Source organism: Lagopus muta, chromosome 13, assembly GCF_023343835.1.
Source record: "Lagopus muta isolate bLagMut1 chromosome 13, bLagMut1 primary, whole genome shotgun sequence".
Lineage (NCBI taxonomy): Eukaryota > Metazoa > Chordata > Aves > Galliformes > Phasianidae > Lagopus > Lagopus muta.
The window spans coordinates 11,926,170-11,947,647 of NC_064445.1; the positions used below are offsets into that span (position 1 = coordinate 11,926,170).

General features: G+C 38.8%; 1 protein-coding gene and 1 long non-coding RNA gene across 3 annotated transcripts in view; one reads left to right on the forward strand and one right to left on the reverse strand.

The window, feature by feature from the left end:
• The window catches only part of LOC125699959 (uncharacterized), a 161,363-nt gene extending 139,885 nt beyond the window's left edge, over positions 1–21,478 (reverse strand). For both annotated transcript variants that reach the window (XR_007379740.1, XR_007379741.1), the window contains exon 1: positions 21,129–21,478. This is a non-coding gene — a long non-coding RNA (uncharacterized LOC125699959). The remainder of the gene's footprint in view (positions 1–21,128) is intronic.
• On the forward strand, positions 8,270–16,283 carry CDX4 (caudal type homeobox 4). Its single transcript, XM_048960038.1, has 3 exons — positions 8,270–8,708; positions 13,477–13,622; positions 16,077–16,283. Exons 1-3 carry the CDS (start codon positions 8,270–8,272, stop codon positions 16,281–16,283), a joined length of 792 nt encoding a protein of 263 aa, XP_048815995.1.

A 21,478-nucleotide genomic window follows, 5' to 3' on the forward strand; every position in this document is an offset into this window, starting at 1 on the left:
TTGACCCACTTGATGGAAAGCCTGAGTTGTGGTGGTTGCACTCACTATGTTTTAAGGGTAAAGGTCATGGATGAGCTTTTTGGGTTTGTTTTGTTTTGACAGGTATGATTTCCAGTGCTCCCTATACTGCTACAAACATGCATGCATCAATCTTACCAATCTTTCCGGAAATGTGAATCTTGGCTTAAGTTCATTTTTGGTGGAGATTGCATTTCGTGAGACAGCATAACCCCTGGACAAAGATGCAATACTGGCATTCAACTGATTTTATATTTGGAGTGATTTTCAGAGCTATCGTGATACTAAAAAAAAAAAAAAATTAAAAATTTGAGAAGCTGAATAAATAGAAGACAAAGCAAAACTATTTTACCTGGATATAAGCTCTTCCCAATTTGTAAGTGGACACGTAATACTGATCTCCTAAACCCACATCTGAGAATCTAAATAGGAGGGTTCCAATTCCCAAATGCTGATCCCTTCCACACTAAGCAGACTTGGGAAGATAATCACTACTTAAGAACAATCTGGATATCTGCTCCCTGAGTTGACTACCAATTACACGTCCATAATCTCTGCCTGCAAAGAGAAAATGTTTGAAGCACTCGGGTAATTTGGGAATTTATACTCCCCTTTGCCAAAAGCTGTTTAGAAGTTTAGGATGCTTATCCTCATGAATTTCCATTGAAGCGTCCTCCTAAATTTCTCCAACACTGTTACAAATAAGACTTAGGAACATTAAGTCATTTCGGCACTACGTTTTGTTTTTTTCTTAATTATAACAAATAGTACTATTAGACCATCAAAATGTAGGTAATGTAAAGTCACTTTGTATATAGAGAACATTAAAATAAATGATGTTTTCAATGATCATTTGCCAATGTGATATTAGCTACTGTAGAAAATGAACATTTCCATGAACATTCTGTTGCTGAATTGCAGCGTCAAGTAGAAAAGCAGGGAGATGTCTAGAAAAAAACAGAGAATGGTAAAACCAGGCTGACTCAGGGAGATGGCAGCTCTCTCTCCCTCTCTCCCTCTCTTGATTTTACCTAGAATTTTCTGGTTGTAACAAGGACAGCACAAAAGAAGAGTAAACTTAAAAGGGATGCACATCCACATTGTAAAATTCCCACACTTTTCCTTCCATTGTGCTGCTAGCAAGAGTACTTTGAAGCTTTGTGTTGGTAAGATAAGCCAAATTAGATGAAGAAACTCAATTAAATACAATTCAAAGTTCAGCAACAGAAAAACTTCTAGTGCTTTTCACGTACTATGAAAAGCAGAACATGACAAATAGCACTTATGAACAGGAGGGATTTAACATCCACACTGATGAGCACAGCCATCAAACATCGATCTCCCAAGAGGAAGAATCCATTGGAAATGCACAGAACAGCCATTCTGCCTGCAGAGGGAAACGCTGCAGATATTTTACATACAGTTCATAAGCATATTTTAATGTAACTGATACTGAAAGAGTTCAAGAGAAAAGCAATCTCAATTTGGCCAATTAAACAGAATTAGGGTTGTATACCAAAGAAAAATCAGTAAAAACGTCCAGATTTACAATTTAGAACTTGTCAGAATACAGAAAGCAGCTTTGTTTTTTGTCATGATATACAATAATTTGATACCTAGTTCTAGCTAAATGCACCAGAACCCCAGGATTTTGCAGTTCAAGTTCATTGTTAGATTTAATCACATTTCCACGACATAGTTTGATTTTGTAATTGATTTTTTTAAATAATATATTTTAAAAACATTCTTAAAAACGAAAAGAAAATAAATCTGAACTCAACTTCTTTCTCTTTAAAATTATTTAAACATCATTCAAAGAGTGAGGGATCCGGCAAAACGACCCGTTTTATCTTGTTTACATGTAGAAGAGTTATTGAGGAAGATAAGTGACTACTTTGAAGATCTGCCTCATTTCTGCCCCAGTTTGCTGAAAGCATGCTTGCTATAGGTTGCTATGTGTTTCCAATCAGAAGTTGTTAAGTACACAAAATAAGGCTGGATTTTATTTGCAGAAGCACACGTTCAAAGGTTAAAATTTATTGCTCCAAAAGCAGTATCTATAAACCAGGGTAATACCTTAGGGATTATTAACCCTCTAGTTATGCCAGTGATCGTTTTACGTGGTTCAATGTTTTGTTTTGTTTTTTAACTTACTAACAATCTATTCAAATAAGTATTTTCCAATGTGCTTTAATCCTTTAAAAAGTTGTTCACCAAAAAAAACAGTAAGCTATTTTTCATTAAAAAGCTTGCAAAATATTGTTGCATAGCTAAACTAAAAATGAGACGGATCAAATCAGAGGCAAATAACTGGAAGTATTTTGGTCCAACATTTTGAGTCATGAAATACCTCCGAACGCTACTTGCCTCCCCTCCAGCGCTGGGCATATCACGTAACCCATCACTTTTAGCACATCTATAAAACTAGGGACACTAAAGCAGAGCTGCTGCGAAGATGGATTGGTTGTTAGCAAAGCTCCTAGAGAAGAAAAGCATACCATGGGCTACATCACAGGAATATCTAAGCCCTTAATCCTAATTGTGATTAAAGCAACAATCAAGGTGTATGCAATTTTCAGAGGAATTCACTAACCTTTAAACCCCATTACCCAGAAAGAAGGGTTTGGCACAAAAAGATCAAGAACATACCTGGCAGGATCTCCTGCAAAAACTTCATGCAACTAAGAAAGCCATACAATTCAAAATGACATTTCCAAACAAAAGAAAAAAACCCTTCAGATAGACAAATAGAGTCATTCTAGGGGTTAACACAAAAAATAAAAATCGTGCTACGTGCACTGAGATGGTGCATCTCTGAACAACTTAGATGGCCTGTCACGTTTTGGAAATGGCCCTGGATGTTATCAGTGGGGACTCAAAACTGCATTGACATCACTATTAAAAAAAAAAAAAAAAGGCACTGTTTTAATGGTGAAAATGTTTCCCAGCTGTTTTAACAATCAGAGAGCACAAATAACTTTTTTGTACATTTTATAACAAACCATTCTGTGAAGTATGTCAAAATGGAGAGGCTTAACTTCGATTTATCCTGCATGCTCTTGGTCCTCCAGGGCAGGAGGGACTTGATACACATGACCTCTCATCTGAGAGCAAGGAAGAACAGTTAAATTTCTGTGACAGAAAGGCTGGTCTGCCAGGAACATAAGCCATGTGTATAGCAAGAATTGTAAACAGTAAAAGCGATCAAATCCTTGTTTCCTCATGAAAAACAAAGACCACACTCAAGGAACACCCAAAGGACTAAGTACTGAGCACCAAACAACCCCCATCTAGCAGTATTCCAGTCAGGAGGAATTAGTACAGTAAGTGGGAACACGACACCGCAGGTTTAGGAAGGAAACTGAATCTCAACAGATCTGCTGATTCTTTTTTACAGCTCTGCTAAAAAGGATCAATTTAACCTGCATTTCACATACAGATTCTTTAAGACCTGCTACACTAAGACTGCTTGCTGAGCAGTTAGACACACTTTTATTACTGTTTGTATTGATTTTGTAACAGATCTTAAATTGTCTCGATTTCAGATCAGAAGACACACTTCCCTAGCACATGCAACACTGGTGCGAATCATACATGACACATACTGCCACTGCCTTAAGGAAGGGGAAAAATTAACATTAGGAAATGAAAGCTAAATCATTGTTAGCAGCAGTCAGAAAAACAGCTATAAGGGGCCGAAGGGTAAACATGATCACCATACTCCCAACAATTCACTTTTCAATATCAATAATTTTATAGAAGGATTTGTTAACAAGCAAAATCTAAGAGTATGGAATTCAAAATTGCAGCATTGAGGAAGGCTTCATGGACATTTCCACTTGTTGGTACGGAGTGGAACTACCGAAATCTCTCTCTTTTCTGCAGCAAGTGAAAGTAACTCAGTTACCATGGCTGATTCAGCTCTCTGAGCTGTACCACACTCATCAGCAAGGAGAAAATTTGTCATGGTCTGGCATCTCATACCCTGAAAACCTAACTAGACTGTCATACATTAAGCCATCCCAATTATAAAGAGTAAATAACATCTTCAGAATGGTTGTGTTTCTGGAAGCTCCCATGAAAGCAAGATCACTCTCTTCAGTGGTTGTTTTAAAATTTAGAAGCCAAAACCTTCATTCCTGAATTAATAGACTGTTTTTTCCATCAAAACTGACCTCAGCTGACAGCACGCTCTGTACTGACTGTCCTTTCCCTCAGATTTATACAGCTATTAAAGTTATGAAGATTGAGTGTGCATTTAAAGCCTGGTTTGAATAAAGGGTAACGTCTCTGGAATATTACATTAAATCCATCATTAATATGATAGCTCCCTAGCTAACTCCTTAGCCAGCCATTCCACTGAAACTGTAGGCATGCAGTTATAAAGGTGCCAGCAAGAAGTATTCCCAAGCCCTACATTATTGATGTGTTACTGGAGCAGTCCCCTGGAGGCAAGGAAACAAACATCTGTTCCCAGCACCTTAGCTGGGATGAGACATACTGAGCTTGTATACTTTCTTCTCCTCAGAAACGTTACCCCAGAAAGTAGATTGCATACAATTTTCAAGTGTCAGGAATATATTTCTTATCTTTATATAAAAAGGAGAGTGACTTTGTGAGGAAGCATTCACAATATGCTTATAAAAACAATCACAGGTATAAACACCTTTCATTCACACATTATACAGGCCAATTTTAATCTACCAGTACTGCTGAAATTGCAGCTATAACACCATTAAAACACCATACCCACATACTTGTGGTTACGCTGTTACTGCCGGCATTGGAAATGCTCTTTAGAGCAGCACCCATACTACGGCACACCAACACTACCTGCGAAAATAAAACCTGCATGGTTTCAATGGCTATCACTACATTTGTTGCTGTGATTCCATTTTCATCAACTACTTATTAGAAAACTAGACAATTTTCTTCCCCAAAGAGTAAATGTATATAAAACACAAGGGCTGCTCCGAAAGTAATGCCTCCTATTTTTATTACGTTGGTCCATGATGTCAGAGGCGCATGTTGACGGTGCAGCAGTACAGGTCGAACCTTCCTACCAATATTCCTTTACGTGTTGTTGCTGTGTGGCAGATGGCAGCAGAGGGGCAGCCTGACACAGTGGCGTCTAACACAGAAGTGCATATGAAACAAAAGGGTAGATGTGAGTTCCTCCATGTGGAAAAAATTTTACTCACTGACATTCATCAGAGCTTGCTAAGCATTTATGGGAGCCAAGCAGTGGATGTGAGCACAGTGAGGCAGTGGGTGATGCATTTCATCAGTGGATGGCCAGGCAAGTTTTTACAAACACAGCACGCAGGCTCTAGTTTATTGCTGGTGAAAATGCATTGGTAATGGAGGTGACTATGAAAAAAAAAAAAAATAGGGGTTTGTATCTGAGAATTTGCTCTATCAAATAGTATTATCACACACTTTGTAGCTGTTGTAGTTTCCATGGAAACAAATAGGAGACATTGTTTTCAGAGCTACCTAAGTATATTTAATTTTACACACAAGCCACTTCATTCCAACCAAGAGCTCAGGCAATTCCCCGTGGCTAAATTAGACATAATATTTTGATGGTTGGAGTAAAATGAAAAACGGTCACCCTGGAGCTCAGTTCTCACTCCGGCCACCAGGGTCTCTGAAGCATGCCAGCAGTCTTGCTGCCAGTACCTTACCAACGATTCTTATTCTGCCTTTTATTGCCCACTGCTGAAAACTGTATAAATATAAGCTTCTGTATGGATGGGACTCCTAGCCCACTGCCTCAGATCAGCTTCCCCTTTCTTATCATCCCAGAAAGGCAAAGAGTGACCATGGTGACAAGACAGTTCCACAACCACTTGGAACAACCATAAGTAGCACACTCACCCTTACTTTCTCACCAACAACTCACTGCTGTTCCATCACAGTGCAAATATGGACAGGGAAAAGGGTTTCTGTCACTGCTACACTGAAGCTGATGCAGCTCTGTGGCTCTGAAGCTAATAGTAGGGTGGATTTGAGCAGAATGGCACATGGGTGGCTGAGAAATTACTCTTGGGAAGGCAGACTTTGATTAACAGTCAATTAGCTCTCAAAACCCACCAACTCCAAAATTATGGTATCCTTAAAATACTAGACTGTGAAAAGATGTGGTTCCTTTCTAATGATCCACACAGTTCTTTGATATGAAATGGGAGACATAAGAGCCAGGCTGAGGGAGATGATGTGAATGCTACCATTTTAGTTATCTTATTCTCACTCTGGTGTTAAAAAATCTGCAGTCTTACCCAGCAATCTTATCCTTCTATGTAAATCTTTTTAAACAAAATGCCTTATTCAAAGCTTACTATTGTCAACCGATATCAAATCAGTACAGCAATTCGTGATCAGTGTATCTTGATCTAATTACTTTCTGGAAAGAATCGAAATAGATCTAAAGAAATTTCAGATAATGGAACAGGCAAAACAAGAAAGGGAAAGGAGGAGCATAAACAAAAGATAAAAGAAGAACAAGGAATGAAGGATAAGGTTCTGAGATACAAAAAATAGGATCAAGTGATAGCGAAATTGTGGTGGTACGAGGAGAAGCATAAACAAAGGAAGATAGTTAAAAATTAAGCTGTTAGTATGTACACGTATTGTATATAATAGCATCAGTATTTTGTTCAAACTGAGCCATGCTCACTGAGGCCACATGTGTTTTGTTTTTACTTCTATTTTTTAAATAAGGAGCATATCAATTACAGGGCTCTAACTTCCTCCATGTCCTATCCCAACATTCCTCAGCATTATCTCATGGATCAAGAAATAAATGCATAAATATATATTAAAAAAAACAAACAAACAAACTTAGAGACCACAACATTTATTAATTAAAGGTCTTTTCTTTAAAAAAAAAATAAAATAAAAACCCTTCCTCTCTAAGTTCATAGAATCTGTTGGTACTGAAATTAGAAGAGATGTGCGAGTATAAGCAGCGCCAAAATTCAAAGGCTGCTGAATGAAGATCCACACCTTCATAAATGGAAACGAGTCATTACAATTTGCACCTCTTTTGCAAATGTATCCCCTGACAAATAGCTCATAGCAAGTAAATTAATCCACAATAAAAATCTGATATCAAAGGCACTCTACAAATTGTAATGAGGCAATTCTCAAGTCATAAAGAGTGGCCTACGTCTCCCACATTAATACCTAATACTAACATACAACAACAAATTTGGAATCATTCCTCTTTGTGAAAAAGCTCACCTGCACAGTACCAAGAGCCAAGCACCCAACAGACGCTCAGCAGGGCAGTTCTGACCTCTGCCAGAGGATGCAGCCACTTCATGCCACTGTTCCAGCTGCCACCACTGAACAAACTACACACGAGTTTCAGAGGAAGGCCTTTCAGATACATGAGAGTTGTCATCAACTTGAATCAGAAGCCAACAATATTGCCAGGCCTAATAAAAAACTTCATTCGTGGCTTTTTTTTTGTCATTTTCTTTACATATCTGCTACTGTCTTTGTTATAGTGTTGGCTTATTGTCTACTACTTAAAATTTATCAGTATGCAGCAGCCAAGAGATTTCTTTAAACCACCACATACGGGGAGAGCATGAACATACTTGTGGCAGAGAGAGTTTTAATTACTCCTATGCTGGCAAAACTTACAAACATCAATAACAAGTGGGAAATTTTTGAGACAGTTATTAGTGAAATTGACTGCATCCATTAATAAGAGAATTCAGAATGAGCATCTGAGAAATTAAGAGAGTAATAGATTTACTTATTGATTGACAACATGTGAAAAAAATATATATTCCAGAAAAGAATCATTTAAACTATAATAACAATGTATGGTATTTAGACAATTTTCTTTTCAAAAAGGTCTATTTACTAAGTTCCAAATACGAGTAAGAGTTGCATCACATTACAGGAGTGGAATCACTGCTGAATATCAGTGAAGGGTAATGGCATAGATAAAAGTTTTCCAAAAGAGAAAGCACCAGAACTAGCAGCAAGGTGGGGTTGGTCAGCCCTTCATTTGAATGTAAATGTAATTATGAGGCTGGCAGTTTGGCTGACGTCAGACAAGATCTTGGTAAACCATTACCACCAGCACCTGGTAACACAGTTGATAATAAAAGAGGATGAAGTAGAAGATTCCAAGCAGTTTGGCACTATTAGCAAAAATCAAGATTATTTTTAAGCAGCAAAAGAAAATACAGAAGAGCAAGATGTTGTGACAACACATTTACACTCCGCAAGCATGTACGTGAGCTCTCTCCTGGATAAAGAGACCAGCATGTATCCAGGACCCGCAAGGTGCAGCAACAACAACCTGCCAGTGCAGAACTTTGTGCCCGCTCCCCCCTACTCAGACTACATGGGGTACCACCACGTGCCAGCTCCAGACGGCCACGGACAGCCCGCGGGAGCCTGGGGACCCCACTACGGCCCCCAGAGGGAGGACTGGAACTCTTACGGCCCGTGCCCGGGGCCCTCCGGCACGGCTGCTGCCGCGCAGCTCAGCGCCTCGTCTCCTGGGCAGGGCTCCTACAGCCCAGCTGAGTACAGCTCCCTGCATCCCGCCGCAGCCGGGGGGTTACCTCCTGCAGGTACCGGTGGCACACAGCAGGGCTCCCCCACCAGCCAAAGGCACAGCTCTTACGAATGGATGAGGAAAACGGTGCAAGCTAACACTACTGGTAAGCGCATACTAAACTTTCCACCTCAAAAAGAACTTCTCTGCTATCACTGATCTTAGAAATAATTAACTTTACTTAAAGCACATATGTTGGTGGATCATCCATGACATTTATTTAACCTACTACTGCTTAATGCAGTTTTAACTAAATTTGCACTAGTTTCACTTTCACCCCATAAAGGTTTTATATGATTACAGTAGAATGGCTGTTGTGTTTACACATGGCTACATCTAACTCATGCCTGAGTATCTTTGTTCTAACAAATACAAAGCATTATAGATGAAAACTGACACCTGAAAACATTGCTTTTAGCAGTTATGTGCAAAACCACCGCATGATCATTTTGTGCCACAAGGTAAAGATCAATATACCAAGCTGGCTGATCTTAAACCTTTGCAGACTTTTGAAACTTTAAAAGAAAATTATGTGATAATGCAATTTTCATCTGTTGATCCTGTGATATTTATCAGATGAGAAGAAATAATCCCTAGACAAGTAATCTGACTCAAATACTCAGCGCAGTCTATTTTGTTTGCACACCACGTTATCTGTACCAAAGCTTTTGCTTCATTCACTTTCAAATCAAAATCCTGCAGCTTGTTACTATTAGACAACTAAATACATTCTCTTCCAAGCGTCATTCCTTGATGTGCCCGTTTCAGTCACAGGCCACGTGCCAGAGGAACTTTTCTGTGTATATTCCCAAGGTGTAAACAGTGTGTAGCAAGGTTTGTTAAATCCATTGTTAAGGTTAAAAGTTGTAAGTGCGTGTCAGAGAGCATCAAAGAAAACACTCTAAGGAAGTAACTGCAATGACAATTGGAGCAGCTCTAGAAGACAGAAAATCAGCAGTGCCACTTGAGAAACAATCTTTCCACTCAAGAGTAAAATTAGTCTAATAATTGTTTCTCAGTTATAAAGTAGATATGTGCTGTTTCCTCCTTGCTACCAAGTATAAAATGCCTAGAGGACATTAAGGTATCGCAATCTGTAATTTCCACTGGAAGCCTTCACGAAGGTGCTCAAAGCCAGGCAGATTTCAAGTCTATCCCCCCCAACTACGTATCCTCATGTAAATCCGCAGTAACTTCATTAACATTATTGGAGTTTTCCAGGTGTAAAAGTGATGCAAGAGCTAAGGTAGACCAGAAGCAATTGAGACAGTTGTAACACCAACAAGCCAATCCCTTCTGCCGTGTCACTAAAGTTTAAACATGCTAGGGTTTTTTAAAATTAAAACACACAAAATCTAAACCTTAGCTTTACACCTAATGCACGGACAAGGAAGACACTGCAAAGTTTCACCCATGCTCAATTTCATGAAATGCATACAAAACTCAGGAAAGCTGTTACGTGTTTCAATCCATCTCTAGTCTGAAAAGCACAGTTTACACCCATGCTGACATACTTCATGAACAACACTGGACAGGTGAACTGGGGGCTGTGCATAGAGAAATGTCCTGAGGCTTTACAGTCCGGGAGCCCAATCCTTTGAAGTGTTACAAACAGCTCAAGACTTCACTGAATTTGACTGAAGACGGCAAACCTGCTTAATGCAAAGGGTTTGGGAAAGTAAAACATAAACGTGGCTATTTTGCAAAACAAGGAACGTACCAAATTACATTTGGCTCTTCAGCAGTGCTTTTATTACAATGTTAAAGTATAAAAAGTGGAAAAATTTGGCACCAGAAATTTCATGAAATTAAATTCCAATGTAATTGCAAAAATAAAATTATGCAAGTAACTACATATTAACTTGTCAACCCCTCCTCTAGAACATAAAACCTTGATGCCACTAACCACTCTTTGAAGCAGACTTGCTCTCGACTGGCTCCTCCCCTTCAATCTTACTGCTGACCAATATTGCTCTTTTTCTAAAATTTCAGGATTATTTAGCCCTGAGTTTTACAAATCTTTATGTACATACCTATATCCTCAGCATCACTTACAGTGCACAGTCACACAAATTTATGTGAGCAGCATGGAACAAAGAAATCCAAGCACACCTAATTAAATGAGGGAGCCTGCTAAAATACTAACGCTGGGAACTATTGCAAGAAACAGAGTGTTAATTGGATTCTCTCCCTCTATTTACTCTGACTCAATGTATTTGGCATTTTATACAAAAAAAATCAGGAAGGCTGAAGCAAAAAGTTATCCGAGCAAGATAATCCTTAGGGTACAGCAGCACCACAAAGACAGCAGTGCTACGTGCTTACAACAGTTCAAATCTGGTTTGAAATTTTACCGTTAATGTATCTAAGTAGAAAACCGTAACTGCATGTTCAGAAGAAACATTTTTCTTAAACATACAGACATTGCAAATGCATTTATCAACAAGAAAGAGAAAGTTTAAAAAACAAACATTCAAAGCAGACGTGGTAAAGGTATCTTCACATACAGGCTCCAAAACTGAGAAAAAGCACACTTTCCGTGTGTCCTAACAACTGCAATTATGCAAGACTAAAACTTCGGACTAAATCATATCTAAACCCTGTAAGCTCATGTGTAAAACGTGCAATTCCATGAGAACAAATCTTCAAGGCATGAAACTTACTAAAGAGACCATATCTAAACAAAGGTCAAGAACTTTAAATCTTTACATTTATACGAAATTTCAGCTGGGAATAATTCTCAGAAAAAGAACGACTTCAAGGGAACCACGGAAAAGGACAGGAGTTGTTTTTGTTTTTTTTTTTTGTATTTTGCAAGGCCAGCTTCAGGTTGCTCAGTGTTTTCTGTTTGTTTGTTTTTGTTTATTAAAGTACACTCAATACTTTTATGTCATAACAAGCACTGACATCCAAATAATTCAGATTACATCACAGCAGAAGCACAGTTAGCAAAACAGAAAAGCAAGAAAAACGGCCAAGTCTCTGCTCTAACACTAATTTATTTTACTTTGTAAACTAGTCGGGACATCTATTTTCCACTGGGCTATGCTGTCTTTGGTTTTGAGGCCTATCTGTCATATTGAGGCAACAGACCCTCTCAACACTTCTCTTTGCTTTGATATGCAGCCTTGTCTCTTCCTTCTCCCTTTTTTCTTCAGGAGTTATATTGCCGGAAAGGGTGATGATTTTCACAGCAAATAAAGAGGCCTTCTCCTAGCTTTATTGTCTTCAGAAGAAATGCTCTGTGAATTTTATGACCAAGGGGAATGGGCGAAAACTGCTCCCTTTCTCCACCCCTTCAAATCATGGCTATATTTGCTGATTATATTGAATCCGGAATAACCCTGTTGAATTTTAACTCCTTTTCAAAGATTGCCTTCTAAGCCTTTAGTTTACAAGGAATCTGAATATCTATACTCTTGTTAGCATTATAACTATCATCTAGAGCAAATATTTCAAAGCCAAGAAATTGTGACTTCTAAAAAAGTAAACTTCATCTTAATGCATGTTTTCACCCTGCAAAATTAAGAAGGAAAATCCTGTAAGCTAGAAATCAGAGCAGTACAGAATTTAGGAAAACACCCTTCATTTTCTGTATTTCAAAATGTCTTAACCTATGTTTCCTTCACATAAAAATATCTCAGTGTATGTACGATTGCCCTGAAGAGAACTGAAGAAAAAATAATCGATTTATTTCTGTCCTTTTTTCTTCTGCTAAGATGAAAGAGTCTGACATTTGTTTAGGGCTTGTAAATTCCAAACCAATTGGCTTGTGTTTCTGAATGTAAAAGCAGTTCTTGATAAGATCTCCTTGTCGCTCTTTTGTGTGGCGTGTGCTTCATCTTAACACCTCAGTGGATTTTAGAGAACCACTTTAAAGGAGCCTTTGTCTTACAGTTTGTCCCAGAAAACTCACATCAAAAAAGCAGAAACCTGGGAAGATGAAAAAGAACAACTACCTACTTGGCTGTTAAAAGGGAAAGAGGGAAGAAAATCAGTTGAAAAGCATCTCTGTGTTAATACTAGACAAATAATTGTCTTAAAAAGTGTAAGAAATGAAAAATACCTTCTAAACTTCTGCTAAACTTTTCTCTTAACACTATTCATTCAATCAAAAGAAAAGCATGTTACAAGCTTTTTATTGTCTAGACTTATAAGTTGTCAAGGGCATTCAATTTCAGATGGAAACTCAGCACACCGAGTAACCCCAGCAGAGCAGTACAGGCACTCAGCATCTTGCAAGATTGCACCTTACTGGGGAAAAAAAAAAAAAAAAAAAAATCACATTATTATTGAACTTCTAAGTATAACGAAATGGATGGGGGACACACTTCCAGTGGATGTTTCTTTGCATCACAGAAGTGAGCTATAAAAGCCCAGATAAAAAGTTAGGACACAAATAAACAAATCGTGACTGAGAGTCAGTCTTGAAATTCTGTGATATTTATGTCTACGTAGATTTAAATAGAGGTCACTTCCACGAACAACGACATGAAATCTGGAAGTCAAATATATCCAGTATCAACTAAGGTACTGCTATGAATTTAAGATGCTTCAGGACTTTTTTTTTTTTTTTTTTTTGCATAAGAACTTTATTTAGATGTATGTTTACAGGGAGAGAGAGAGAGGGAGATAGGGAAAGAGAAAGAGGTTAAAAGATAACCAATATGCTCCCAGAACATCTAGGAAAAAAATACTTATTTACTATGCATCCCATATTCCTTCTCTGTAAGAAAGAAAATTACCTCAGAAAACACTCTTATGCAAGTACTCTGTAGTTTTAGTAACCGTCTGTAAATTGTTTGAAAGGTGTGAAAGAAAGATGCTACAGAAAATCAACTGGAATGAATGAATAACATTTCTTTCTCAAACAGGTAAAACAAGAACAAAAGAGAAGTACCGGGTTGTTTACACAGACCATCAGAGACTAGAACTGGAGAAGGAATTTCACTGCAACAGATACATTACAATAAGGAGAAAGTCAGAACTCGCAGCAAACCTTGGACTATCTGAAAGACAGGTACCAGAGACTAACCACCGCCTGCACCCCTTCACCAGACACGGCTGCTGTCAGAAGATACAAACAGCATTCTTGTTCTGTGTGCAAGAGTAGCGCCAGGGCAACCATGATAGTTTGCGAGTGTATCAGCACGCAGAGAATACACCACACAGTTACAGATAACACATAGGGTAATTTGACTGAAACCTCTGCAGTTACAGGTAACTAAGCATTAGGAGTTCATCTGTAATAGAAGTATTGAAAAGTAGTTATTTTTACTTGCAAAACAGCTTTCGAGGCAGCTAGGAATTAAAACAGTTTGGCTTAACATTCTCTTAGCTAAGTCCTCATTAGTTATGACATGCTCCACTTTATTTTGGCACGTGCTAAGGAGCTTTTACAGGTGATTTTCAAGTCAGGATTTCATTTGGCTGTCATATTCACAGGTCTACAAACACACAGTAAGTTTTAGGCTATGAAATTTGGTGCCAAATGTTTATACCTGTTACATGTAATAGACTATCTGCTCCTTACATTTTCAAGTGCATACTTAGATCAATTGCTTACTTGGAAAGCACCTCTGCATTCCAGTTAAGTACCTAATTAAGCACTGTCCTGAAAAAAGACAGCCTCCTGAGCTATCCTGGTTGTGTTCATGCAAAGGTCAGAGGAATTCAGAAGGGTTTACTAAAATCACTGTGTTGGAGAGCACATTTATGAAACGCCTGCAAGTGTAGCAACTGTTGCATCCAGTCCTCCTTATGTAACAATTTCAGTGTTCTGCTACAGTTGGAAGATAAGGGAAGATTGGTGGTACTGAATAAAGCATCTCAAACCTTAGCAACCAGACATTGCCCCCAGGTAAATTTAAGAGACCTTTCTTTTTAGAATTTTACAAACTATTGTACACATACTCAATCCTTTAAAATATCCTCCTTTTTTGCATCAGTCTGTGCAAGGACATGGAACAGAGAGGGATCATTGAGGTTGAAAAGTGTAAGGATGAGTAGGCAAGTAATAGGATTTTAGGCTCAAGCACTGGGTTTTTAGAGTCATCTTGCAGTGCAGCGATGTTCAATCTCAAAAACCAAACAGCACACAGACTAGACTCCACAGACTGCAAGTCACATTGGATACTAGGAAAAAGTTCTACATTGAGAGAATGGTTGGGTACTCACAGCATGGGGCAGCAGTCACAGCACCAATAAGCCATAGGACAACGATCACAGGCATTGTTTAAGTTTTAGGTAGCCCTACATGAAGCTGGGAGTTGTACTCAGTGATCATCGTGAGTCCCTTTCAACTTGGGATATTCTGTGGCTCACTAAGCAGCTCTGGGAAGTAACTACAAAAACAATTCCATCACCAGAGAACTTCCATTTGTTATACACTAGGATGTAGCTCTATTGGACAATTTTCTGAGAACTGCAGTAATAGAAAACTCAACCCTCCTGTTCTATTGCTACAAGCATGTTACAAACGTTCTAATGATTGAGAACAAGGACAGACCTGGAGTAACCGCAGCGTAAAACCAGCAGTTAGTTTTATCTAACTGTTGCTCTTAATGCCATCCAATTGTTGATTGGTAAATTTTCTTCAGGTAAGACGTAATCAAAACATGACCTATTTCTATCAGCTGCTGACACAGCTAAGTGTTTCTTACTGTCATTACCTGTAAGGCAATAATGAAATAACTACTTGGAAAATAATTGATTACCTACAGCAAAGGTAGAACTTTCTATGTAGCACTGCATTCACTGTATCTTAAAGGATGTAACAAAAACAGTGAAGTCAGAACAGGAAATTAACATTAAGGAAAACAAATCAAATTTTCTGTTCATTTACACCCTCACAGAAGGAAAAAAAGAAAAAAAAAAAAGCTAAAATTGGGTTTCACACAGGTATGAGTCTTTCCGTATAAACAATCAGTTTGAAACTCATCATCCTCAAGTAGCACTGACATAACTGTACACAGGACATACCACAGAACCAGATCCCTATTCAAAAAATTAAAAACAAAAGAATATGCATCCATACACAAGTCACAACAGAAGGAAGAAGCACTCTCACTATTTAGGTTTGAATTAACCTTTACCAGAGATGAAGAAGAAACCTTAGAAAGTATTTTCTAATTGAATCTTCCTTTAAGCATGGCACACACGACTGTCCAAGTTTAGATGATGAACAAGGTGGATGCTGAGTATAAGCAAGAAATTTGTATCCTATGTTCCTAAATAAGACACAGCAAGGTCACTTTATACCACATCTAAGAACAGCAAATAATTTCCTATTGATTACAATGCAGACAGTGAATACAGAGTAACTTCAATATTTTCCACAGCACAAGTCCAGGATGGGTTTTTGGGAGTTGAACTGGGGGTGTTGGCTTGTTTTGCTCACATTTATTTTTTTCATTGCTACAGTTGCTGTAAAAAGTTTGACTACTTTAAACTAATCAGACTTATAACATTGCAGGTAAAAATCTGGTTCCAGAATCGCCGAGCCAAAGAAAGAAAAATAATCAAGAAGAAAATCTCTCAATTTGATGGCAGTGGGGGCTCAGCTCAGAGTGACTCCAGTTCACTCAGCCCAAATGAAATAACAAGTTCCTTGTTCCCACCACCACACGGAATAAATGTATTACAGTCTACTGACATCCATCAGGTCATAGTTTCAGAATGAACAGTGAGGGAAAAAGAAAAAAAGAAGCTTGTTTTGTTTTTTTAACTCCCTGTCTTGAAAACTCAGCTTTGCAAAGGACCACTCTTGTGTAACTACCTTCAGAATACTCATTTACACAGAGGACCTGTGACTGTTATAAAAATATTTCAATTAAAGAAATCTCAGGGAGCTCGTGCTGCTGCTAATACTCATCACTCACAATCTTTGGAATAGGAGATAATTTACTTCAGATACTGAAGCAGAAGAAGATAATACTGGAGATTCAAGTAAACATAACTCTTCTGCTCACGTATGGTCAGTGAAAAATTGTCAGTGAATTGATTATAGAGTAATATAGCATAAAATGTTAAGATGCTGGATGTATTTACTTTGTTACATTTTATATAATTAAACAGTAGATTTTATAAGTATTCACACTTAATGTGTACTGAAAATTAAGCCATTTTTTGAAAACAACTTTTTAAACACTTAAACTCTCAAGAAACATAATGTTACACTTGGTGACGCATCGCACCCAACAAAACAAAACGAGTGATCTTCGTACTCTATGAAGCTCCATCCAAGCGTGCCGATCTCCTAAACAACAGACACATAATATCACACCAACCTGCTAAAATTTGTTCACTTGTAAGAAATGCAACAAACTGTGATGCACATTAATAAATTCCAAGTAGTTTGGAAGATGTAAATATTACTTGTACTTCCACCTTCTATGAAGGCATGTAATACCATTGAAAAGTTAAAGGACAAACGTAATGGAAAGAGAACTGTTATTACTGTCACACTACCAAAAATTAATAGCTTGATTAATGTCTCTACAGCTTTCTCAAACAGCAGATGTGAGCCACCAATTTTATATGTGACACTTATTTCAGGTTAAAAGGCAAGAAACACCCCAACATAGCAGACTTTGTATTTCAAAGCTGTTATTGAGCAGCTTAGCATTCACTGTCACAGCAAGCATGTACCAAAAGTGCACTCCTGAAGGAGGACAAATTTGGGATAAACATGTTCACAGTGCAGTTAGCTTTTATTGTTGGTCCACACTGTCAGAGGACACAGCATCAGTATCTAGAAGGCAACTGATGAAGACTTAAAAACATAGCAAGAAAGCACAAAGTGCTAGAGATAGAGACCTTTCAGTAGTCCCACTTATGAGCATTTCCTAATATGAGCTTCACTGTTACACAGAATTAAGTGCTCCAGAGAAAAGCCTTCCTTTCACTCCATAAACTCCATAAAAATAATTCTGTCATGAATTACTAGAATAACTTCTCCAAAAGGCATTCTGTGGGTGGTTCTCCAATGTATTTCTATTAATCACCTACTCATGTGGCTGAAATAAACAGACATACAGTAATGTAAAGAAACTGCAAGTGGTAAAACATACGAATATAAATATTTGTAAAAACTGAAGCCTGTGAGAATACGAGACTGTGTTTGGGCATCTGCAATGAACCTGGGGTATTCTCAGACTGCTCACTTGGTTACGGTGCGTGTGCTTCTGCGTGAGCATTAGAAAATAGAGCAGCATGTCATAGGGCATACATACAAATACTTCTGTTCTCATGAACAGAGGTGTATCTACTAGCAGACTTCTGGACACATACAGGCTGCTTTGCTCTTCAAATAAATTGGTATTTGCTACATAACAGGTCTGGGGAAGGAGGGATTCATAGTTCCACCAGCCTCTCTACCTATGTTTGCTGTTGATGCATGAAGAATGTACAATATTTAAAAAAAAAAATCATGAAGAAAAAAACTGTCATGCATGACATTTACAGGAAACAAAAGGACTATTATCTTACTAATCAACTCCAACATGGAAAGCCCTGCTGCTACAGAAGGGTAGGTGACAGCATTTCTGAAGGGATCTGTGACAGAAACAAAAAGTGAGACAAAACTTTTTCTATTTTCTAGCTGTTTTTGTTTTCTTTTCCCCAAATTTTACTACAAATAGAGACTCTAGGCAGCACCACAGTGATTTGGCTTCATTATCTAATGAACTAATTAACTTCTAAATATGAGTCTGGGGAGAAAAGATGTATAGATTTATTTAATCACCGTAGTTCTTATTTTACAGTAGATATCAGAAAGGATCCTATTGGAATATACTTTAAAAAAAAAAAAAAAGAGTAATTCATAGATCAGAGCATAATCAAATCCAGATTTGGCTACTACTAGTAATAATACAGTAGCAGAAATAAAAACCTGGATCATAAAGTTGGCAACTTCTTGAAACTAAGATTATTATGAAAATTATCTACCTCTACAATAGGTATTTTCAGTGCAATCACCAAGTAATCCAAGTCAAATCATGGATCTGAAAGCTGTTATTAGCTGCTGCTTCTCTTGTGCAGTTGAGATTAAAAAGCATCTAAAATGCCAATCAACTTCATTCCATGAACTGAAACTCCCTAGAACTTGAGATCTTCCCTGTGTCTCACATCAGAAACAGAGCAAATAAACATGAAACATCTAAACTTAGTGAAAACTCAGAATACTGCCTGTGAGTATCTCATACAAAGACAAGATACAGAACAGCAGACCAGTAGAAAACTGAACATTTTATCAGGCAATTTTCAGACAGCCAGCGCAACTTTCTCTGAATGTGGTACAGATCTGTCTCAGGACACTGGAAAGTACATGCAGGGTTTTAGTAGCACACATTTTATGATTCATTTCCATGTTAAAAACTCAATGGTTAAGAGGTCATTTTGTTGAGGAAGAAATCTGGCCTAGGTCTTCAGAAAAAGGCCAACAAAGCAACATTGCGGTTTATGTAAGGTTTATGCTAAGTGTACTTTGCAGAGGAATTCAGAAGCAATCAGATATGAAATAGGTCATTTTAAAAACTATGTATACAATGAAAAGCTGAAGGAATAAAATCAATTCAGAATTTGATAACAAGTACCTAGAAGAAGTGTTTTGAACAGAGTCAAAAGCTTGACTGTCACCAAGCAGGCATTTAGCACTGACTGCACTGAAGGCAGCAGCACAGCAGCACAACAGTTCATTGGGCAGCTGGTTGGTTCAAGAATTTTCAGGGGCGTAAGGCTGCCTGCTAATGTGACACTATTCCTACAGCACTCAGTTTGGCTTTTAAGGGCTTTCTGCCTCCAGCAAAACAAAACAGACCCTGGTACTTCAGCACACACCAGTACATGGCCACTGACCTTTGTCCTCCACACACCTAGCTCATCGTCCACATCCAGCACAAACACCTTTCTATTCAGTCACGTGTGTGAATCCTGTCCAGACTCTCACAGAAAGATGATGGCTCTAGCACAGCCAGACCAGTTTTTATATTTAAGGTTTGTGTTTGGACATTTCTATATGCATTCCAACACAGAGCTACTGCTTACTGCTACAACCTATTCTTTAATTATGATGTGAACTCTGTGCTCAGATAGGACCATATACTCCACGTTCCTCTCTTGATACTAGAGAAAGTACAAAAATCAGATTGGAAGGTAAGAGAAGTCACTAGCACCCCAGCACACGGGCTTTTTGTTATTGTTGTTTTAAAGCATTCAACAGATATAGTGCTGGAAAATGCTTCCCTAATAAAATAAGACAGCATTTTAATCTACTCCATGGATTACTCCAGAATGCTTCCTGGACTGTCCAACTTCTGCTCAGCAACAGCAAACAGCCTTGAACTCAAGTGCCTGTGCCCAGCTCTTTTCCATAGGAAATGCTGCACAGGACCCCCTGTTACATCCTCTGCAGTTATATTTTACACATCATTACCTTCTTCCTGGACAATTCACCAAAGCTGCCAAGAACGACAACAATAATTATTAAAATCTGTAGAGTTGATGCACGCACCAAGCCTGTAATTTCTTATAGTGCAAACTCAGTCATGACTGAAAGTTGTAAGTCTTTGACCTTCAGTTCAGTGAAGGCAGACACTCCATTTAGATGACAACAAAATAAAAGCTGGCACATTATTAGTAACCTGTATAAACCTTTACTTCAGTGGTTTCCAGACCTTCTTCCCAAGGATTACAATTAGTAATCTTGCATACACAATAGAAGATGAACAGAAAAAAAATTAGATTGCCAGTTGTAGAATTATTTTCACTTTCTCAACTTGTTTCTAAACAAAACATCTTTTTTAACCTGATCAGTGTCAGGGAGGAGTGTTCTGCCCCATTTACTTTTTCTGTAGTAAATCACTTTGACAGACCCATTCGATCAGCACAGAACACACAACTCCATTTCTTTGTAGAGCCATTTTCTCCCAGTTACAGTTTTTCCTCACATCAGGACTTGCTCTAGCAGCAGTTGCACACACGAGGCGCAGCACACAGCACTGCTGATCTGTACCTCATGCACTTCTGCATGCAGAGGCAGTGAAGAGATCCAAAATCAAATCCAAAATCATTAGCTTTTTGCTAATGTCCAGAAAGCCCTGAAAAATGCTGAAGACAATTTACGAGGGAAGCTTTTCCCAAGAACAGCTGATGGGAACAGAAACCTTTTTCCTTCTTTTTTTGCAGGTAAAGGACATACATGGCGAGCTCTCTTCTTTGTGACACACCAAGTCCCTTTGCAATACAAACTCTTAAAAAACAAAACCAAAAACAAATAAATCTCTCAGAACTGTGTGTCTACTATGGCAGGTGGCTGCCAGCCCCAGAACCCTCCTGAGAGCTCTTCTCCAGAGCACTCCTTTTCCTCTCAACACCCCATTATTCTGCACGGGGATCGATTTCCAGAATGATCCAAAAACCAGAAACCAACCAACCAAAAAAAAAAGAAAAACAGGTAACCAAGCCTCGGGAAAACTGCCTGCCTACGGAGCTCAGCCCGCTGCACCTCAGCCCCCAACCAACAAACCTGCGAGCGCTGCGAGGCAACAACAGGTAAGCAGACAGCTGAAAACGAAGGGGCAGGAGGAAAAAGCCTGATCTCTGTTGTTTTTACTAAAAGAAACCCCGCAGAAGTACACTTGAAGCAGGGGTCAGGAGTCAGCGCAGCGCGCTGCACTCTCCTCAGCAGCGCGTCGCGTGCCTGGAAAGGGCGGGAAACAAAGAGGCGCGAGACACGCGCCAAGGAACCGCCACAGCACCGCTCCGGTACGCGGCGGCGGCAGCAGCGGCCGCAAGCAGCACGACCACGCGCATCCTCGCGCACAGTGCGCACGCGCACCCGCCTCTCTCCGCCCCTGGCCCGCGGCGCTCCGCCCC

Bases quoted from the DNA above. Each gene is read 5' to 3' on its own strand.
- CDX4 (XM_048960038.1), top strand. From the start codon at position 8,270: ATGTACGTGAGCTCTCTCCTGGATAAAGAGACCAGCATGTATCCAGGA. The intron at 8,709-13,476 runs GTAAGCGCATAC...TTTCTCAAACAG, and splicing joins GGTGCAAGCTAACACTACTG to GTAAAACAAGAACAAAAGAG. The intron at 13,623-16,076 runs GTACCAGAGACT...ATAACATTGCAG, and splicing joins TTGGACTATCTGAAAGACAG to GTAAAAATCTGGTTCCAGAA.